General features: G+C 54.3%; 8 protein-coding genes across 8 annotated transcripts; 3 read left to right on the top strand and 5 right to left on the bottom strand.

Annotated features, from left to right (window-relative positions):
* Positions 1-566: 566 nt before the first annotated feature.
* BO82DRAFT_329816 (WD repeat-containing protein) lies at positions 567-2,408 on the top strand. Its single transcript, XM_025633075.1, has 3 exons — positions 567-915; positions 1,017-1,329; positions 1,400-2,408. The coding sequence occupies exons 1-3, from the start codon at positions 797-799 to the stop codon at positions 2,093-2,095; spliced, it is 1,128 nt and encodes a 375-aa protein (XP_025494645.1). The 5' UTR covers positions 567-796; the 3' UTR covers positions 2,096-2,408.
* A 945-nt stretch (positions 2,409-3,353) lies between these two features.
* BO82DRAFT_277278 (putative C6 transcription factor Prf) lies at positions 3,354-5,566 on the bottom strand (the record flags this gene model as incomplete). Its single annotated transcript, XM_025631180.1, has 5 exons — positions 3,354-3,722; positions 3,777-4,268; positions 4,330-4,849; positions 4,909-5,191; positions 5,266-5,566. The coding sequence occupies 5 exons, from the start codon at positions 5,564-5,566 to the stop codon at positions 3,354-3,356; spliced, it is 1,965 nt and encodes a 654-aa protein (XP_025494644.1).
* Positions 5,567-6,127: 561 nt separating this feature from the next.
* Positions 6,128-8,008, bottom strand: BO82DRAFT_304565 (mitochondrial 54S ribosomal protein uL2m). Its single transcript, XM_025632190.1, has 2 exons — positions 6,634-8,008; positions 6,128-6,562 (listed from the first exon to the last, which is right to left on the bottom strand). The coding sequence occupies exons 1-2, from the start codon at positions 7,747-7,749 to the stop codon at positions 6,461-6,463; spliced, it is 1,218 nt and encodes a 405-aa protein (XP_025494643.1). The 5' UTR covers positions 7,750-8,008; the 3' UTR covers positions 6,128-6,460.
* Positions 8,009-9,257: 1,249 nt separating this feature from the next.
* BO82DRAFT_17752 (B-type cyclin nimE) lies at positions 9,258-11,456 on the top strand. The gene is made up of 5 exons (XM_025630391.1): positions 9,258-9,353; positions 9,405-9,487; positions 9,608-10,849; positions 10,903-11,041; positions 11,098-11,456. The coding sequence occupies exons 2-5, from the start codon at positions 9,479-9,481 to the stop codon at positions 11,193-11,195; spliced, it is 1,488 nt and encodes a 495-aa protein (XP_025494642.1). The 5' UTR covers positions 9,258-9,353; positions 9,405-9,478; the 3' UTR covers positions 11,196-11,456.
* Positions 11,457-12,186: 730 nt separating this feature from the next.
* BO82DRAFT_409677 (HIT-like protein) lies at positions 12,187-13,264 on the top strand (the record flags this gene model as incomplete). Its single annotated transcript, XM_025639741.1, has 3 exons — positions 12,187-12,646; positions 12,751-12,859; positions 12,999-13,264. The coding sequence occupies exons 1-3, from the start codon at positions 12,347-12,349 to the stop codon at positions 13,262-13,264; spliced, it is 675 nt and encodes a 224-aa protein (XP_025494641.1). The 5' UTR covers positions 12,187-12,346.
* Positions 13,265-13,355: 91 nt separating this feature from the next.
* BO82DRAFT_329805 (tRNA (guanine-N2-)-methyltransferase) lies at positions 13,356-15,416 on the bottom strand. The gene is made up of 5 exons (XM_025633074.1): positions 15,150-15,416; positions 14,052-15,004; positions 13,773-13,978; positions 13,580-13,704; positions 13,356-13,509 (listed from the first exon to the last, which is right to left on the bottom strand). Exons 1-5 carry the CDS (start codon positions 15,261-15,263, stop codon positions 13,441-13,443), a joined length of 1,467 nt encoding a protein of 488 aa, XP_025494640.1. The 5' UTR covers positions 15,264-15,416; the 3' UTR covers positions 13,356-13,440.
* A 186-nt stretch (positions 15,417-15,602) lies between these two features.
* BO82DRAFT_304558 (putative histone deacetylase SIR2) lies at positions 15,603-17,723 on the bottom strand. The gene is made up of 5 exons (XM_025632189.1): positions 17,374-17,723; positions 16,961-17,271; positions 16,347-16,886; positions 16,109-16,288; positions 15,603-16,054 (listed from the first exon to the last, which is right to left on the bottom strand). Exons 1-5 carry the CDS (start codon positions 17,636-17,638, stop codon positions 15,872-15,874), a joined length of 1,479 nt encoding a protein of 492 aa, XP_025494639.1. The 5' UTR covers positions 17,639-17,723; the 3' UTR covers positions 15,603-15,871.
* A 114-nt stretch (positions 17,724-17,837) lies between these two features.
* BO82DRAFT_304553 (ACL4 family protein) lies at positions 17,838-19,422 on the bottom strand. The gene is made up of 2 exons (XM_025632188.1): positions 18,720-19,422; positions 17,838-18,648 (listed from the first exon to the last, which is right to left on the bottom strand). Exons 1-2 carry the CDS (start codon positions 19,283-19,285, stop codon positions 18,003-18,005), a joined length of 1,212 nt encoding a protein of 403 aa, XP_025494638.1. The 5' UTR covers positions 19,286-19,422; the 3' UTR covers positions 17,838-18,002.
* Between the last annotated feature and the right edge of the window lie 64 nt (positions 19,423-19,486).

The raw sequence follows: 19,486 nt of genomic DNA, 5'->3' as shown, positions 1-19,486 counted from the left end.
GGCTTGGATTTGTTCAATATTGTTTTCCTTAAGCACGACTGAAAAAAAGTTCGGATGCGATTCCAGCCCGGAGAGTTTTATCGCTCCCTTCAGTTTCGCTGGTAATGAGATCACGGAGATGATCTGCTATACAGTCCGGACAAATTATACCAGTAGCAGTGAGATCAATTGGAAAGTAGTGTACCGTGACTTTTCTGTACCACTGGCTGTGAACCCCAAGTATATCTCCTGAAGAGAAGGGACTCAATAACCTCGCCGGTCACCTGACCTGATTCCGCCGTGACTACGTATGGGATTGCTTGAGATCGACTTGACGAAAGGAACTTATCAACGGTCAGTAATAGCTTGGGATGCTTGGGATGAATCGAACTTAATGAGTATTTCTGCAAGTAGATCGGTAGGGCAGCATAAGCTGCAGTCTCAAGAACATATACTGCATGCGCATATAAAGATACAGCTCCGTGATCCGACCAATCAGGGAGGTGCGGGCATTGAATGATACGGAATAGTAGCAACTGGAACTCCGCGTCGCGGCAACTTTACCAGCTCACTTTCCAGCTCCACATCTTCTTCTGCCAAACCTCCCACTCTTTCAATTGCAATTGTCCTGACTCAACTTAAGCCACAGCCCGTTGCCTGATTGCTCCTCTTCTCCGTGTGTGAATTATCACTTCAACCTACACCAAAAACAGCCCCTCGGGGCTTCTCATCGGATTGGCAGCCCGCCGCAATCGCAAATCTGCCAGTGCCCGCACCGCAGCAGCGACAGCACCGCAGCACCACCGTCCAGTCGGCAATGGCGCCCCCTCCTCCTCGCCGGAATCTACTCCCCAAGGACCGATTTGCCTTCAACTTTGGGAGTCTAAAGACTCAGAATTACCATGATCCTGTTGCGCGTGGACCGGGATCTCACACGTGCGTGTTCCGCTCCGCTCCCCCGACGACATGAAGCATTGAAAGCATCATGGATCCAGAACTCCTACTGATACGAGCCGACGGCGGTTGTACACACACAGTATCCGAACAATCGCCTGGAACCCCACGGGCCAGCTAGTTGCAACTGGGTCCGCCGACCGCACCCTCCGAATCTGGAACCCCGAGCGCTCGCAAGTCAAATACTCCACCGAACTGCGCGGCCACACGGCCGGTGTTGAGAAAGTCGTCTTCAACCCCACGCGGGACTCGGAGCTAGCCAGCTGCTCGACGGACGGCACGGTGCGGTTCTGGGATGTGCGGTCCAAGACGTGCGTGAGCCGGCTGGACGTGGGCACGGAGGCGTTCACGCTGTCCTGGTCTGCGGATGGGAGCACCCTCATCGTGGGGAGAAAGGTTGGTATAGCCCTGCTGCAACAACAACAACAAACACACCGACTTACTGACGAGCACTTCAACCCAACAGGACGACACCCTCATCCCCATCTCCATTGAATCCCTCTCCACGCCGACGCCCACGACCACCCTCCTCACCGACAAACCCCCCACAGCCGCAGCAGCAACAATAACCCCCGCAACAAGCATCTACCGAGTCCTCGAACCCCACCAACAACCCGTGCAGACCAACGCAACGACCTTCTCGCACCACATCGCCACCGCCGCCGCCCCGGACCTGCACCTCTTCGCCACGACGGGCGAGGGCACGGTCAAGATCCTGTCGTACCCGAGCTTTTCCCTGCTGCACACGCTGCACGCGCACACCTCGGCGTGCCTGTCCATCGCGCTGGCGCCGACGGGCCGCTACCTGGCCGTCGGCGGCAGCGACGCCCTGATCTCGCTGTGGGACACCACTGACTGGATCTGTCGCCGCACCGTCTCCAGCAGCAACGGCGGCGCCGTGCGCGGCGTCAGCTGGAGCTTCGACGGCCGCTTCCTCGTCGGCGCCTGCGACGAGGTCGGCTGCGGCGGCAACGGCCTCGAGGTCTTCCACGCCGAGACCGGCGAGTCCGTCTACACCGTCCCCGTCGGCGGCAACGCTAACTCCGGTATCCCCGCCGTCGCCTGGCATCCCTCGCGGTACTGGCTGGCGTACTCCACTACCGCCGATGGGAGTGGCCATGGTGGGTTGAGGATCGTCGGGGCGGCGGGGGGGAATCTATAGTTGCTAATGCTGCTGCTGCTGCTGCTGCTCAGAAGATGAATGTTATGATGTTGTGTTGTCGAGAGGCAATAAGGGGTTTGTTGGTGTATGACGTCCCTCCATCGTAAGAGGGTTCTCGTGCCAAACCAACCCTGGTGTTCTCCAGTTTCAAGGCGTTTCTATGGTGTTGTGTTGTCAAGGCAAGTTTGCTGGTTCTGGTCGCATATGGTTCTTGGATGCTCTCTTTCACTTTGCATTTCTTTTTTTACAGTTGCGGATATGGAACGAATGTCATAAGACTTATTCTGTAAAGAATATAGAGAAGTACTTCACGAAAGCTTAGGATAAGTCTACGAAAGTGTAGGACGCATTGGCTATATTGAATCTTGACAGGGGTGATCTCATGGGGTATGGTATGTCCAAATGCTAACTCAACTCAGTATCATTTCCCCCCCCCCCCCCCTACCCCCACATCAATGTACAATTCGTGAGTCTCGTGATATTTCCCGCCCAGCGGCTCTATATAGTAATTGATCATCATTCTGTCTTGTTCCCCCAAAAGATTGGCATATGCAAATATGCGAATGTCAATGCAGAATATTCGGATCCGGGTAGGCGTCCCAGTTGGTGGTCAGAAGCTGCGCCCACTGGGCCTCGCTGAGACCGTCCAGGCCGCCGGACATGCTGTTGTCCAGGGTGGATCCATCGAGCCCTGAGAACGCGAGCGCATTCACGTCCCACCGCGGGACCCCAGCGAAGACATCGGGATACCCACCGCCAGCGTCCAGTGGGTTCGCCGAATTGGCGAACATAAGGTTTGCTGCTGCGGTCGAGATGGTGTTACAAGCTGCGGCAGCCGAATCGAGGGAGCTGGCTGGGGTGGCGATGAAACTGTTGGCGGCGAGCCCGGATGGCTGCTGGGGGCTGAGTCGCGTGTACGACGAGGTGGCGGAGGAGGAGTGCACATCCGGGGAGAGCGAGTCGGTGCGCAGATCTACACTGCTGCCGCCGCCGCTATAATCGACTACCACAGGATGGCTCAGGTCTCGGTCCGGGGTGTGGATCTCGTCTCCGAATGTCGGGGGCTGCTGTTGTTGTTGGGTGCGATGTCTTTTGCGCCGGTGGGCGGCTGCTGCTGCGTCACTCAGCGAGGGATTGGCTTGGCGGACTTCGAGGCGGATCTGCTGCGCGACTGAAGAGGACCGGGAACTGGAGCCGCAGCTTCCTTGCGATGCGTCGAAGGGGTCTAATTCAGGTTGGACTCGTGTTTGACCGACGTTCAGTAGAGATGAGTCGCTGGAGTAGCGTCTCTCGGTGAACGCCTAGAGAGGGCAAGCCGATTAGCACACAATGATTCTCTGAGGGTTTCAAAGAAAGGAACGGCGCTTACCGCGTCTCGCTGCAGACCTGCTCTCATGAAGCATGCTTTCTTCGACTGATTGAAGTCGGACAATACCGTACCTGCGGTATCGAGATCCAGCTGAAAAATAAACGATTCCGCAAGCGGGTTCTTGGTCTTCAGGAGGTGAAGTGCGGAAAAGACGAATTGTAAGGATGAGCGGGCAGCCGAGTCGTCCGGCCGGAATTTCAGATATTGTACAAAGACGCGTGCCGCAACATAGACGCAAAATGGTGTGAGGACATTCATCTAAGATGTGTTAACGCGGACTGAGTCAAGCCTTAGATTCGAACTCAAGCTCACTTTGCTGGGGTCGACATGGCTGCTCAACCTCAAGATGTTCGAGATCTGCTCCGCAGCCAAGATACATCTTCTCTTGCTTTCGGTGGCAATGGGCCCTGGCATCCTGTTCTTTTCCGCTTTGAAGATAGCCGCCTGGTGGAGACAGATAGTGGCCGTATGGATGGCCATGTTGCAGAAGATGACGTTGGGGTCGGTTGTCCCAACGGATAATCGCAGATGAGAAGGCATAGTGAGAGAGAAATGGAGCAAAATGTTGTCATGGGACCTGTGTCGCTGCCAATAGACTCCATTGAGGTCGTGATCGTCATCGTGTGGATTGGGCCGATGGAGATGGGCAAGGTTCTTGCCAAAGATGCTGGCCATGAAGGCCACACCCCCGAAAGCAGACAGGGTAGGCATGCCCTCTCCCGCGTGCGCAGCTTCTAGAGAAACTGTTTCTTGGGGCTGGTTCTTGAGGAAAGCCTCTTCAGAGGCTGGTAAGTTGGTCAAGACCTGTGGAGCCATATCAGTTGGACGTTCTCTTTGAGCACACATGCATTTGGTCGCAACTCACATCTCTGTCGTCGAAAACGACAGGCCACCCAGTGCCAATGCTCGCAAACCGGTCGGCACAATACGCCATCCAGAATACCCGCCGTCGCTCCTCTTTTTCATTCCAGTCTTTTGCAGCAGTCAATGTTTGCTTCACATCGATACCTTCCCCATCGACCCGATTCAACCCGATCATGATAGCCAGCCTTGCGGCTTTTCCGGAACTCAACCACGCTCGAGGGAAGAACATCATCTTGAACTCGTAGGTGCAGATGAGCACCCAAGCCTGACAGTGACCTAAAGACACCGCATGTTCGCCCAGTCCTTTCAGTTCGTCCGCTTCGGCGTACTTGCGGGCTCGCTCGTAGAATACCGAATGCAAGCTGGAGTATTTGTCGCTGATAGATGCTGCGTGACTCCACATAATATACTGCAAGCACAACGGGGGACGTGTGCTGGGGCCGAGGCTCATGGCCGCCAGTAGCCTGGGACGATGTAGTATGGGAATCCCAGGGTGGATTTTCTCGAAGTATATCTCATTCCTGTTGGAAAGAGTGAGAGAGTGAACACGGGGGCAAAAGGTGCTATGCTGCAGACATACAGCTCATCAATAATTTCTTGACTCGGAAGAGGCTCCTCCAGGCCAAGACTGATCATTTCCATGCCATAGTCCGGGGAGTTGGTCGGGCCAGCTTGCTGGAACGCCTGAGCGGGGAACGGGTCGGAGATTCGATCATGATGTTGCTGGAATTCGCTCGATTCATTAATGATGGACAGGATCTCGGCGATATCGGTTGAGTGGTTTGTGACTGCGCCGGGGAAGCCGCTCCCTTGGTCTAGTGGTGGATTGGTTTTCTGGTTCTTCAATAGGTTCTCGACTTGCGCTGCACGTGGGAAGTGGAATGTCAGTAAGGGAGGGGCAGCTCAGAATCTGTTGTGTCCTCCGCAGTCAACGTACCCAGTCGCGCTTCCAACTGTTTCACATAACCTCGTTTGGGCCCGCTTTTCTTGCGAACTTCATCGAAAACGCATTCATGGCCGAGACGGGAGCAAGTGCCGCAGCTGGGTCGCTTCCCGTCGCATCTCAGCTTTCGCCGCCGACAAAGTACGCAGGCAATGCGCTTCGGACGCGGAACGTAGTGGCTGTCTGCATCGCTGTGTCCGGTCTCGTGCGTCGAAGAGGAAATTTGCAGGTCCTGCGAGGATGACGAAGGGTGAGGATCGGAGAGATGATGTGGGGGGCGGTTCGAATCTGTCATGGCCGGAGAAGGCGCGTGCAAGGAACAAGCAAGGAAAGGAATGACGCAGAAAGAGGAACACAGCGGAACCGGTCGGAGGAGACTGGCTCTCGATTCGCAGGACAAACAACTAGGGAATGTAGTAAAGTTGGTCCGGCATTGGCTTTTGGTTAACAATAACGACAAGAGGTCAAATGTCGCTGTCAGTGTGAAACTATCGCTAAGTCAGCAGGAGGCTTCTAGGCGCATCGTCGATTCGAAGTCGTTCCTGGCTAGTAACTTTGGCCACCACCGGCCGTCTGGAAAGCCGCGAGTCGATGATTTTTGGCCCTGCTCTGATCTGGAGGAGTTCTTTGCTGGAACGGAATGCAAATGGTTCCTTTAAAGAATTACAAATAAGTGACCCACTGGCAATGTCGTTCAACCGGAGATCGATTGTTCTTCGCTCACGACTCGCGGAACAATAACGGCGACCATTATTAAGTTGAGCAAGGACCACCTTCTCTCATTGGCCAACGCCATGCTGATTCTACTTATCCTGGTACTCATTCATTAGGACATCGCTTGATATAAAAGGTAAATCTTGGATTTGATAACCATGTAGCAGTAGTAGTAGTATACAAAAACAACGCCAGAGAATATGAAGGTGGACATTTCCATAAGACCCGGACGGAAAGCAGTGTAACAAAAGTAGATATCTAAAACCCTCGAGGAAAAGCCATGCCGGAGACGAAATAAAGTACATACAACCGAATGCAAATGAGAAGCGGCCTTGGGCAAGTGATTCAGAGCATTCTGACTGTGCCCACCCCAGCACCTTTCCCATCGAGAAGTATAGTCACACTTCGAACGTGATGCTTGCCGCATGAGGGAAAATCGAGGGAAAGGTAAAACAAAATGTACATGATAGAGCGTCTAGCTGTATCCACGGCGACGCTTGCCCTGGTTGCGAACTCTGGGCACGACGACGGCCTTGTTGATCTTCCACTTGGGACGAGTCTTGTAACCGGATTTCGCCTGTACGGAAAGAACGTTAGCCAATCAATCGAATTGAAAAATCCCGGGTATATTGATTGGGGGATACATACCGGCATACCCCAAGGACTCTTAGGATCCACATTACCCTTGGACTTACCACGTCCACCACCGTGAGGGTGCTCAGCGGCGTTCATGGCGAGACCACGGACGGTGGGACGAATATTGAGCCAACGAGAACGACCAGCCTTTCCAAGCTGTCTGTACTGGTAGTTGGGGTTGCTGGCAACACCGATAGTAGCACAACAATCCTTGTGGATCAGTCGAACTTCACCACTTTGTAAGCGGATGGTGATGTGAGAAGCAATGCGCTCCCGCTTTTGCTTTTCATTTTGAGTCACGCGCTTGACCTCGGTTGCACCCTCCTGATCCTTCCTCAGATTCTCCTCGTACCGGGCCTGCTCATCACTACCCTTGGCGATGACCGTGGCAAAAGTACCAGCGCTACGGCACAGCTGGCCGCCCTTGCCGGGACGCAGACCGACATTGAAGATCAATGTACCGATTGGAATCATGTGCAGAGGCAGACAGTTCCCTCTCCAAGCGGTTCTAGCGGCCAAAACACCAGGATCCACAACTCCTCCCATGCTCTTCCAGAGTTCTTCCGGAATTCCGGCCATGTAGCTCTCGACCACATCACCAGCTCTCATCCCATCGGCGGCAAGAATATAAGTGAGCTTCCTGGTCAACTTGCTCCGGACGAGAGCAATGTGAGCGGACCGACCGGGGTCATGTTCGATGCGCTCCACCTCGTGCGGGCCCGGCGCGGCGCGCGCAAAGTCGACCATGCGAATACGGCGCTTGTGACCACCACCACGGTGTCTGACCGTGACTTGACCCGTGTTGTTACGACCACCCTTGGCTTGACCTCGTTTGGGGAAGGTCAATCTATGCACGGGACGTCCTTTCCAGAGGTGATCGTTGATCGGCCTTCGCAAATGTCTGAGACCGGGTGTGCGGGGTTTGTACCTGCGAACCTGGATACCGGATTGTTCACGCGCGGGCGGAGGAGCAAAGGTGATGCTGGGATCGAAAGCTGAAGTGGGAGTCGCGCCAGCGGAAGGAGTTTCGGTTTCGCGGGCGGTGGAGTATGCTCGGGGTGCAATCGCGGAGGAGAGGCATCTGAAAGGCAGGCGCAAGCCCGTCAAGGCCATGCGGGGTTGGAGCATGATGGGAAGAAGTCTCCGATGTGGAGTTTGAGGGCAGACTGAATGGTCAATGGATTGTAATCGGTGTTCAGGCTAATGCCGCAATTGCTATCTTGAATATAGCGGAAAGTCGAGGTAGAGGACTAGTGACTGAGCATACTCGTTCAGAGAAATCATAAAAAAAAAAAACCCGGCACAGAGCAAGTGGAAGATGAGGACCACGTCGAGTGACACCACCGAGACAACACCCCGCTCAATTGCAAGTGTTGTGAGAACCCGGGGATGATTGCAGCACTTTCTTGTCCGTCCGGAACAAAAATGTCGAACATGGTTTGAACGGTGTGGCTTGGCTGTATGTCACCTGATGTACTTCACACCGCCACAGGAAGAGGGAGCTCCGGCGGGGAGTGACTAAGCGTGGCACATTTATATCACGTGATGGGTCGCGCGACACGGCAGACCGATAGGGTTGGTTGCCGTAGTGATGGGCCAGTGTTTTGGCAGTCGTGGCCGCGCAGCATCACGGTCGAGCTCGCGACGGGCGTTTTGGAGGCCAGCAGGTTCAGGTGTCTTTCCTGCCTGGGATGAACTCAGGCATCAACCATGGAAACTGAGATCGATGGATGACGCTTCCATCCACCACAGCAAGTTATGCACTCTCTCTCTTTTTCCTTCCTGACCGTATTGGTACCATTCCTTACCGCACCTTCGCACAGGCCTTTTGCAGAGCAGTTACGTCGGTCATACATCTACTTAACACTTACATACATACATACATATATCGATCTTCTAAGCCGCCCTTCTTTACTGCTCCCCTCGTCCACTCCCCCCCTTTCTGGTTTGCTGTAGACCACCTCCCCCAAAAGCTGGTTCCTTCATCTTCCTCTCCACTCCTACCTTAAAACCACTCACTCACTCACTCACTCACTCACTCACTCCCCCCCCCCCCCCCCCCCCCCCCCCATCGTACATAAACATAAACATAAACATAAATATCCACCACCCATCCACCCCCATCTATCATCCATCAATTCACTTTGCAGACTCTAAGCAAATTCTCTTCACTTTGCATCAACATTACATACGTGGTACAGCGAGCATCATCTGCGTGATCCCACTGGGTTGTGCTGTTACGGGAGTGGGGCATCTTTTCCCATCTTGGCCGGGCTTTTCCACGCTAAGAGTAGGGCCAAACATAGCCTTTGCCCTGTCACCTCTCGACCACCTTTTCCCTAGACTACACTTCTCTATCAACATCATCTGCATCTCCTGGAAGGGGGCTCGACACCACCCATTGAAGCCGCCATTTTGCGCCTGTTTTCTCGTGTCATTGTCGATAATCAACACGTCGACATCCATTTTCTCGCGCCCGACCGACCGTACGCCTCGAATTCAGCGCGAAAATTACGTGACCAACTCAACTCCTCCTCAGACCTTGTCAATAACGTCAACAGGGTCTTATATGCGACTACCTGGAACTTCCATTACCGGATTTCTCTCAAATATCTGACTTGATAGCTTGCAGAGCCTTGCATCGAGCCTAATATATTGGGGTTGGGCAAATAATCACGCGTGGTACGTACGATTCCCGTCTCCCAGTCTCCAGGTATTTGAGCTCCACCGAGGTAATCTCCTCGGGAATGCTGACTAGACACCAGCTAATTGGGAGCTCGCAGTGTTGCTATAGACACTCCATAATTTGTGTTGTTCTTGTTTAGTCTTCCCCCTCACCCTTCTCCTTTCTCACAATATGCCTCCGGTAAGGATTCTCTGATCCAGTGACGCGTCTGTTGTGTCTACTGTTTACCAACCGTGCGGAAACTGCACCCTGGCGTTCTGCCTCCCGTGTACGGAGATTCTCATGCTAATGTCCTTGCAGGCTAGAAGCCTCCGCACGAGAGGTGCCATGAACGAGAACGATGAGAACGGGCCGTCGACGCGCCTGACCCGGGCCAAGGCTGCTGCCCTGTCGTCCGGTGACGCCCACACCACTGCCGCCGCCACCAAGAAACCCACCCTACAGACCAAGAAGGCTGCCACCGCCACCACTACCGGAACTACGAGACGACGTGCGGCTCTCGGAGATGTGAGCAATGTTGGCAAAACAGAGAATGGCGAAGTCAAGGAGGCGAAGAAACCGGCTGCGACCAAAGCTCCCTTGGCACCCAAGAACAACCTGCCGACCGGAGGCGTTCAGAAACCCACCAAAACGAACCCTGCCCGCACCAACCCTGGAGTCAAGAGCGACACCGCGAAGAAGCAGCCCGCAGAACCGAAACGCCCTGGTAGCGGATCTGGAATTGGTGGAAACCAGCCGAGACGGACCACGACCCGCAACCTGCAACAGAAGGAGGCAGTGCCCGAGGAACCCCCATTGAAGAAGGCCAATGTCGAAAAGAAGGAAAAGAAGCCAGTGACCGAACAGGTTCGGGATGAGAACGCCCAGGCACCTATTGATCCCAAGGTTCTGGAGAAGCCCATTGAAGATTTTGTGGATGATCTGGACGCCGAAGACCTCGACGACCCATTGATGGCCGCCGAATACGTTGTTGAGATCTTCGACTATCTTGCAGTGCTTGAGGAGGAGACCTTGCCCAATCCTGACTACATCGACCATCAGCCTGACTTGGAATGGAAAATGCGTGGTATCCTGGTCGACTGGCTCATTGAAGTTCACACTCGTTTCCGCCTACTCCCCGAAACCCTGTTCCTTGCTGTGAACATTATCGACCGTTTCTTGTCTGAGGAGGTGGTCGCCCTGGACCGTCTGCAATTGGTAGGTGTCGCTGCTATGTTTATCGCATCCAAGTATGAGGAGGTCCTCTCGCCCCACGTCGCGAACTTCAGCCACATCGCCGACGAGACCTTTTCGGATAAGGAGATCTTGGACGCTGAACGTCATATCCTCGCCACGCTGGAATACAACATGAGCTATCCCAACCCGATGAACTTCCTCCGCCGCATTTCCAAAGCAGATAGCTACGACATTCAAACCCGTACTCTTGGAAAGTACCTCATGGAAATTAGCCTTTTGGATCACCGATTTATGGAGTACCGCCAGAGCCATGTTGCGGCCGCTGCAATGTACCTGGCTCGTCTTATCCTCGCTCGGGGGCCTTGGGTAAGTTTCGCATCCATATTACCTATCTATCCCGCAAACTAACCCATGGTTAGGACGCCACCTTGGCTCATTATGCTGGATACACGGAAGAGGAAATCGACCCTGTCTTCCGGTTGATGATCGATTACCTTCACAGACCCGTGTCCCACGATGCGTTCTTCAAGAAATATGCTAGCAAGAAGTTCTTGAAGGGTGAGCACACATTGTCCCCGTTCGGCTCATCCTACGATTACTGACAGTCCTTGTAGCATCCATCCTTACCCGGCAATGGGCGAAGAAGTACCACCACCTTTACATTACCAGCTCTCTGTCAGAACCCTACCACTTCATTCAAGAAAAGGAGTAAGAAGAGCGTCTCCTCGTGACGATACTAAACCGGCATCCGACAAAACGACCCACAATAGGAGTTGGTTGATCCATATGATGGTATTTTATTTCTGATGGTATAAGGGCACCTCTTGCATATGTTTACGACGGCATTTTCCTGTTTTCGCTTGCGGATGTTTGCATTGTTCGCTTCAAGGGTGTCTGGCGCTTTTCTCCTCTGCCTTGTGTTCGAGTTTCTCTCTAGTTTCTTCGGCTTGTTTTTTGGTCGTGTCCTGGGCTGTACTTGCTGATACCTACCTAACTTAAATATTCTCCTTCGCAACCCTGGGTGCTATGTGCATTCGGATACACCAAGGTCGGAGATTCTACTCCCAGTGTTATTTCAACTCTCTATCTCATTTTTGGTTCTCCTTTTGCTTACAGCGACTGCTAAATCTCCTTGTCTTGCATCTTTCTTTTTCCACCGTGCGAGCCAGGTCTCTCTACTGTGGAGGTATGTATGCTCAAGACCTGGACGGATCATTGATCACAGCGTGTTGATCATGAGTTGCACATGTCCTGAATAATGGCTATGGGTAAGCACCGAGGCTTCTTCTTGAAGTTCCTACGTGTATGAGTAGAAATAGCTGCAGCTTGCTTGACGGTAGTTCTGGAGTGACGATTCGAGATCAAATCCTTACGAGACAATTTGAGTTGGTTGCTTTCTGTTCGTGGAATCGCTCTAGCATTGGCAATGAAGGAGTTGAATGGGTTTGTTGGGCAATAGCAGCGGCTTGTCGTTTGTAGAACCGAGGTTCCGAGGCTTGGATGCTTGGATTCGGCACCCCGCCCGCCAGCCAGCCACCACATTCATTTGTTGTTTCTACTTCCATTCCTCAACCAGCATGCAACCCACCTCCTTCATAACCAGAATCCTTCTGTGAGAACTCTGGAACCCTTGTTCATTCTAGGCGGCGTTGCAAAAGCAATCGGACAAGCTTTCCTGGCACCCTCAATCCCAATTGCAAAAATTTAGCTGCAGCTGCAGCTGCAAGCAGCACGAACTATATATTTAGATCCCACGCACTGCCGGTGGCGCTCCCATCCACACCTTGAACAACAAGTATACCAAGTCAACTCCATCCAGGCCACTTGAAACCGAAATCAAGCAACCAACCATCCCACCCCCCCATGGATACCCCATCCCCATGCCCCTTCTGCACCATCGCCCACACATCCCCGCCTCTCCCCCCGACAACGTTTCTCCCCCAAAACAGCGATCCCAAGAATGCCTCCCACCCAGCGACGCCCGCTACGACCACCACATCCCCACATTCAGCTCTGGACACCAGGACGGCCCACCTCATCCTCTCGACCCCGTCCCTCCTCGCCTTCCTGGACATTATGCCTCTGACGCGGGGCCATCTCCTCCTCGTCACGCGGGAGCATTACGAGAAGCTGGGCGATGTCGGGGTGGGGGTTAGTCGGGAGGTGCGTAGCTTCCCATCCCATCCCATCAGTCCATCCCGTTGAACTCGTTCTGTTCTATTGTTTCTGTTGTGCTTGTTGGTGTACACAGCTGATAAGGCGGGCAGATCGGCCAATGGCTCCCCGTCCTCTCGCGGGTGGTGATGCGGACGCTTTTCGGGAAGGGGGCGGGTGCGGATGCAGCGGATTGGCATTGGAATGTGGTGCAGAATAATGGTGCGTTTTCTTTTCCTTGCTCTTTAGTTTAGCTGATGGCGGAGGGGGGGGGGGGGGGGGGTAAAGCGACATCACAAGCACAGCAGAGCTACAGCTAAAGCTAACCCGGGACACTGGGGGTGATTGGGACTGGCTACAGGCGTCCGAGCAGCGCAGCAGGTGCCACATGTGCATTTCCATGTGATTCCGCGACCGGAATACAGTAGTGGTTCCGGGGTTGGGCGGCCGAGTTTTGTGATGTTTGGGCGCGGGCAGAGGGAGGAGTTGGATGAGGAGGAGGGGGAGGCGTTGGCGCGGGCGTTGCGGGGGGAGTTGGCGAGGGAGGTGGTCCATGTCAGGGAAGTGGAGGGGGTGGATTTGGACGTGGGGTTCGGGGTTGGGAGGGAGAGGAGGGGGAAGCTTTAGGTTTTGTTGGTATATGAAATAGTGTAGTGCTACATGTATGCATATATAGAATAGACATGGGGAAAGGTTTTGTTCTTGAAATTTATATGGGATTTGTTTATGCTTCTGGAGGTAAGTATCTGAGTATGACGTGATGAAATTTTAGTATGGAATGCACAGAGATCTTTATCCCGGTATCATGAGGCCGGCGTTGCGCTGCCTGATCTGGGCTCTTTGTTGTCGTACTGGGGGTTTTTGGTGAAGTACTAATTTCTCAAGTCAGTATGCGTGGACCCTGTATGGACTACCCGGGGGGAGGGGGAAGGGGCAACGTGCCTTCTTTCTGAAGGAATTCAATTCATCCGCGTAGACACCCTCGGAGTCGAGTCTGCTGCGTCCCTTGGACACATCCCATACTTGTCCTTCGGGGAGTCTGCGATAGGTGATGAGTCGACGGGACCCTGAGATGTCGTTAGTGTTGTCCTTGACCCATCAAAAATGTTGGCAAAAGGCAGACGGCGCCACTTACAGTTGTAGAATGGCTGAACGGACACACTCAGAACCTCGAGGTTCGGGTGCATGGGCGTGTCTAGCTCGAGATCCTCGTCGTTGGCGGTAGGCATCCACATGCACATGCGTCCACCGATAACTAGGGTCCGAGCGGCGAAGTTGAGGATGTCGTTCTGCATGGCCTCGAAGCCGTAGGGCTTCTTCGGGGCAATGTAACCGGGTCGACTGTATATACAGGATCAGCAAAACAGCGCTCTTCTGCCCCAGAGAGTCGCCACTAAAGAAGGGAAGAACATACAGATGAGCCGGCACCCCATCGATAATCACCTCCTCGTTCCGGAGCCCCTCCCGCCTGCCCAGCACCCTCAACCCCTCGCGCACCCCGTACGGCGGATCGCAGACGATCCCGTCGAGGAACGGCTGCGCGCGCAGCGGCGTATTCGTCAGGTCGGAGGAGAAGACATCCAGGAATTGGCCGACGATCGCATACTGCTGGAAGTTGGCGAGCACGCCCATGGTGCCGCCGCGCTCGATCATCTCCTTGCCGCGGAAACTGCGGCCGTCGATGTCCGACCCGAAATTCAAAGCCCCAAAGTGGCCCATGGCGACCAGAAAGCTGCCCGTGCCGACGAAAGGGTCGTAGAACAGCCTGCCCGGCGCCGCGTGGGCCATGTTCGCCGTGATCAGCGTCAGCTCCGCGTCCATGGACGTCGTGCTGATGTACCGCCGCTTCTTGAGGTCGTACTTGTTGATCACGTCGCGGCTGCTGTTGGCCAGCCAGCGGCCGAACCAGATCCGCTTGGGCTCCTGGCCTTCTGGCACGGGGCGGAGGATGGGAGTGCTGCTGCTGCTGCTGCTGCTGCGTCCCTCGGGAGTAGTGGCAGCACCCGTGGCGGTGGCAGCGTCAGCGGCAGCCACATCCCAGCCGTAGTCCTCCAGGACCCAAAAGTCCTGGTCCGGGTTCTTCAGGCGGATGGGACCCTGGAAGCCGAGGAAGGAGAATGACTGGATAATCTCGCGTTTCTTGTCGTTGCTGCGCTTGCCCGCGAAGCTGTCCACCGTGAAGCGGAACGAGTCCGTCTGGAAGTCGGCCCAGCGGGCTTCGGTCGTCCGCCTGCGGACGTCCGCGTGCACCTCCTCCAGGTTGGTGCCATAGCCCCAGAGCTCGAAGATGTCCTTTGCTAGGATACTGCGGGCAATGAGCGTGCGCGCCGCGGCTTCATCGGGGACTCTGATGACGCAGAATGGGGACTGTGGGTGGGTACATTAGTTCATTTTTGCTGCTTTCTTTCTGTTGGCTCTTGGTGGTGCGGGGGCAGAGAGAAAATTATGTTCGCGGTATTCTGTAGGTGATATGGAAGAGAGGAGTAGGACAGGGGCTTCAGAAGAAACATACATATTTATCGTAGTAGATGAATTCGAGGTCAATGCCGGCCAAGTCAGCCAACGCCTGGATCTCAGGCTGTCGGAAAGACTCGTGGACCTGGGCGAAGCGGATCAGGTATTCCATCGTAATCGTCGGAGGGCTTGCGCTGGGCCCCGCGCCACCGCTGTCTGGTCGAACTATTTCAAATGACTGCAGTATGGCAAGTGCTGAGGAAGATAACAGACAAGAAAGACTCGCAATCTAGTCAATTATCTGATTGGGAGTGTCGATGTGCTTGGCTGGTCAGTGAGAGATGCGGAATCAATTTTTTTTTCCTTATGATCCACTGGATTTGAGGATCCCGTTTGTCGACCTCCCAGCAGCCCAGCCCTGCTCGAAGCTGGAAGAACCACAATGCTACCTGACAAATTTGAATGAGACTGGGAGTGTTTTGTGTACGATGGAGAAGTATATGAAGTATTTGTAACTGCTTGTCATGATATTTTGTCATCGTAACAATAGTCAAAACGAGGTCGAAACAAGAATAGATACATTCTAAGCCGCAGAGAAAAATAATAAACACATGCTTGATGATAACAGTAGGTGTATGTCTTCGTCCATCAATCTTCACAGCCTATCCTTCCCTTTTGGTGATATAAAAACCCACAATGCAAATCCAACCCAATATACGCCGTATCTCGAAACCAGCTAAGAGCCAGAGAGGGGATGGCTAGCAACACAAAACACCGTCGCTATGCGCCGACAACCCGAAACACATGTCGTGACTCGTAACCTTCAACTTGCGAAATCTCCACCTTCTCATCCTCCGGGATCATCTCGTGTTTGAGCTCCCATCCGGCCCGGCGGCAGAGCTCGGAGACCACCACGTCGCAGTCACCCAGCAGATCAATATCGAACTCCGTATGCGTCACGGGCTATTGCATTCGTCAGGCTGGAAGAAAGATTTGAGGCAATGAAGTAGGACTTACAGTTCGAGAGATGTAGATCTGAGGCACGTGACGAGGCAGCACGCCGGGGGCCTCTGCGACAGGTGCCACTTTCAAAGACGTCCCGATGACAATGACCAGATCCACCCGCTCGCGGTCGTGGTGAAGCAGGCGACGACCGAATTCGTCCGGAAGATCCTCGCCAAAGAATGTAATATCAGGCTAATTGACTGTCAGCAAGAACGCCGGGCGAAGACATTCCGAAAAACGTAGGACTCACTTTCATAACACCGGGAGACGGGATTTCGTATTCATCATCCGAGCTGTCGCCGTGGTCGTCCTTGCGATTTCGGTGCACACCCGTGGTGCTGCGCTTGCGTTTCGCGCCCGTCTCCTCTGCGATTCGGTCACGGCACGCGGCGCACTGGGGGATGGCACCCTTCTTGATCTCGTCGAAGATCTCGTCCCCGGACACTTGAAACTTGCACTTGACACATGTCGCGGTGGCGAACGAGCCGTGACACTGGACGATATTCTCCGCGGCAACACCGGCATTGGCCTCGATGTTGTCGATATTCTGGGTGTAATTGGTCAACAATTTACCCTTGTCCTGCAGCAGGCGAATGAACGCGTGCGTCGGCGAGAACTTCTTTTCCGTAGGGAGGATGTCCTTGGCGACCGAGAAAAAGATGCTGGGGTCTTCGCGAAACACATGGATGTCGAACACCTCCTGCGGATCGCTCAGACCCAGATGCGCGAGCTGTGAGTATAACCCGGTATCCTTGGAGCGAAAGTCGGGAATCCCAAGACTGGTGGATATCTACAAGATTCGATCAGTATATCGCAAACCCTTGCGCGACAAAAAAAAAAGGTTGCGCCCTGGGGATGACTCACGCCAGCGCCGGTCAGCACAACGATGTTTTTGGACTCCTTCAGCAACCTCACCGCATCGTCGATGGTATTGTACTGTGGGAGCTTCGGACGTCTCGAGAACTCGCGCGAGATCGCGATCGCGAGGAGAGGGTGGTAGGCCTCGTCGGGGGCACCATCGAGGAACGCCGGGGGCTGGATGCCGAACGCCGTGCACAACTTCTTCGCAGTGACCGTCTCTTTTGCAATGGTCTCTTCGACGAACGCAGCCTTGCCGATTTCATGGAGGCGCTTTCGGTAGGCGACAGCCTCCTCCAACGTACAGGCATCGGGGACTATAGATACTCGAGCGCGGCGCAGTTAGCGGGTGGGGATTTGGGTGCGCACAGCCAGAGGGCGCCGAGGAAAGCATTTGTATAGATGGGATTTGACTTTACCTCCATCGCGAAGTTGCTCGTCCCGCAGTACTTCAATGGCGTCCTCGAATAGGGACTGCGTTTCCCACTCCTCGCCCGAAGCGTCACTGTCGGTCTCGAAGTCGGTCTGAGACATCTCGGCCTTGGTGGCAGTGGCGGTGGGGTCCTCGTTCGCCGAGGCTGGCTTGTCGATTACATCCGCGGAAGTCATCTCGACGGCGACGGCGGGGACTGGGGTCTGTAACGACGACGAGCTTTCCCCGCTAGGCGCGGATTCCAGGTCCATCCTGTACCGGAAGACAAGGGGGGGGGCACTTTCCAGCGACCGCTAAAACGACCCTTTCCCCAACTCACATTGAGCTCAGTTTCGCCACCCCGAAGATGCTTGGCTGGGACAAAATTGGCTTGGATTAACTCCGGGGGGAGGGAGGGAAACGCGCTCGGGTACTACTTTATCCGGCCCGTACGATAATGGAATGGACAATGAACCCAGAAGGATTTAGTGAACTTGCTTCATATGAATGAGAGGTGCTCTTCCAAGGTATTATTAGATTCGTTGGTATTTTGAGCAGGAATAACATGACTTTTGGTTTGGTATCATGACAGGGAAGGGGGGGTTTCGTAACATGGACATGCAGCGTTTGTTGATTTCAGGAGTCAGCCATTTCGTGGTCACTGTCTGAGTCCACCTCAATCTCCTCGTCCTCCCAACCTTCCTCACCCTCCTGGCCCTCGGCCTCTTCGTCCTCAATCTCTTCGCCCAGTTCCTGGTTCATCTCCTGAACCAGTTCGAGCGCATGCTCCTTGAGCCTCTCATCCTCGTACTGCTGGATCTCATAGAGAGCTAGACCCTGCTTGAGCCATTCGCGACTGGCAACGAGCGATGCAAGGCGCTTGGCCTCTGGGGTATCGGCTTCCTCTTCCTCATCCGCAGGGGCTTGTTGCTTCCCAGCTAGGAGATATAAGCACCATCCACCAAGATACCAAGCCTCGATACTCTGGTCGTCTTCCAGTATCAACCGCTCCAGGACCTCCAATGCCTCAAACTCCAGCGCGACCTCCATCAAAAGACGAGAAAGACTGATTCTGGTAGCAAAGTCCGGGATGCTAGGGTCCTCCGGGGGCAGGTCCTTCCAGATTTCGAGACTCCTTCTCAATGCCGCTTTGGCGTCGTCTGTCCGTAGCTGCGAAATGCGAATGGAAGCCAGGGTCTGGAGGACCTCGGGTCCGTTGGGTTCCACAAGGAGGGCCTCCGTGATGAGCGTCTCGCAACGGTTTTCTGCGTCTTCCTCCCAGCTATTTTATGTTTAGCACGGAAGATTCATCCTCTTGCAGCCACACTGGGGGAATGTTGGGGTACCACTTACGAGAGATCGGTCATATAGATCTCCGCCACGGCGCATAGGGCATTGGCCATCTTGCGCTTCTTCTCCAGCAGCTCGGCCGCCTCCTGGGGCCCGGGGTTCTGTTCTAGTTGCTGGATGGCATGCCGGAGCGAGGAGACACCCTTCTCGAACCACCAAACACTATCTTTTCCACCTTCCTCGCTCAACTGGGCCAGCCACAAGAACTTCTCCGCGCCGCCGCCCTGAGATTCCGGTATCGTACCGTTGGGGTCGGCTTCGACCGCGCGCAGGAAATGAGCTCGGGCGGTGTCGATATCTCCGAGTTCGACGTAGATCTCGGCGACGGCGATCAAGGCCGACAGGTGGGAGGGGGAGCCCGCGGGCGAGCTGTCGAGCGCTTGCTGCGCTAATTGTAGAGCGGCATCGGCCTGGCCGGTCTGGATGAGTATCGTCGCCTGGTCCAGGAGCTGGGTAGGGTCTTCGTTCATCTTGGTCTGCGACTGCTTCACCGAACCACCGACGCCGAAGAGGGACTTCTCGCGAGACTTGGAGGATTTCTTCTGTTTCTGAGGCCTGGACTTGCCCATGTTAAGGTAATGCGTTCAAACTGAGTATGTTTTCGTCAATTAATAGGTCAAAAGATGCAAATGACACAATTGCGGAAAGATAGAAACCTTAGGCAAAAGGAATAAAAGTATAGCAATTGGAGCTTGTTGGATCTTTTTTTCCAAGGCGGAGCATAGAAATTCCCTTTTTCGGGCGGGATAAATTTGGGGCGGCCGGCCTTC

The sequence above is a fragment of the Aspergillus uvarum genome (genome assembly GCF_003184745.1).
Source record: "Aspergillus uvarum CBS 121591 unplaced genomic scaffold BO82scaffold_11, whole genome shotgun sequence".
Taxonomy (NCBI): Eukaryota; Fungi; Ascomycota; class Eurotiomycetes; order Eurotiales; family Aspergillaceae; genus Aspergillus; species Aspergillus uvarum.
The sequence above is the reverse complement of the archived record's forward strand: the minus strand, read 5'-3'. Positions and strand labels throughout refer to the sequence as shown.

Excerpts from the sequence above, each read along its gene's own strand:
- BO82DRAFT_329816 (XM_025633075.1), top strand. The coding sequence starts at position 797 with ATGGCGCCCCCTCCTCCTCGCCGGAATCTACTCCCCAAGGACCGATTT. Across the intron at positions 916-1,016 it reads CGTGGACCGGGATCTCACAC|TATCCGAACAATCGCCTGGA; the intron begins GTGCGTGTTCCG and ends GTACACACACAG. Across the intron at positions 1,330-1,399 it reads CCCTCATCGTGGGGAGAAAG|GACGACACCCTCATCCCCAT; the intron begins GTTGGTATAGCC and ends TCAACCCAACAG.
- BO82DRAFT_304565 (XM_025632190.1), bottom strand. The coding sequence starts at position 7,749 with ATGCTCCAACCCCGCATGGCCTTGACGGGCTTGCGCCTGCCTTTCAGA. Across the intron at positions 6,563-6,633 it reads AGAGTCCTTGGGGTATGCCG|GCGAAATCCGGTTACAAGAC; the intron begins GTATGTATCCCC and ends CTTTCCGTACAG.
- BO82DRAFT_17752 (XM_025630391.1), top strand. Across the intron at positions 10,850-10,902 it reads TCCTCGCTCGGGGGCCTTGG|GACGCCACCTTGGCTCATTA; the intron begins GTAAGTTTCGCA and ends ACCCATGGTTAG. Across the intron at positions 11,042-11,097 it reads TAGCAAGAAGTTCTTGAAGG|CATCCATCCTTACCCGGCAA; the intron begins GTGAGCACACAT and ends CAGTCCTTGTAG.
- BO82DRAFT_329805 (XM_025633074.1), bottom strand. The coding sequence starts at position 15,263 with ATGGAATACCTGATCCGCTTCGCCCAGGTCCACGAGTCTTTCCGACAG. Across the intron at positions 15,005-15,149 it reads TCATCTACTACGATAAATAT|TCCCCATTCTGCGTCATCAG; the intron begins GTATGTTTCTTC and ends ACCCACCCACAG. Across the intron at positions 13,705-13,772 it reads CGTTCAGCCATTCTACAACT|GGTCCCGTCGACTCATCACC; the intron begins GTAAGTGGCGCC and ends ACGACATCTCAG.
- BO82DRAFT_304558 (XM_025632189.1), bottom strand. The coding sequence starts at position 17,638 with ATGGACCTGGAATCCGCGCCTAGCGGGGAAAGCTCGTCGTCGTTACAG. Across the intron at positions 17,272-17,373 it reads CGAGCAACTTCGCGATGGAG|TCCCCGATGCCTGTACGTTG; the intron begins GTAAAGTCAAAT and ends GAGTATCTATAG. Across the intron at positions 16,055-16,108 it reads AGATCTACATCTCTCGAACT|CCCGTGACGCATACGGAGTT; the intron begins GTAAGTCCTACT and ends CGAATGCAATAG.
- BO82DRAFT_304553 (XM_025632188.1), bottom strand. The coding sequence starts at position 19,285 with ATGGGCAAGTCCAGGCCTCAGAAACAGAAGAAATCCTCCAAGTCTCGC. Across the intron at positions 18,649-18,719 it reads ATCTATATGACCGATCTCTC|CTGGGAGGAAGACGCAGAAA; the intron begins GTAAGTGGTACC and ends AACATAAAATAG.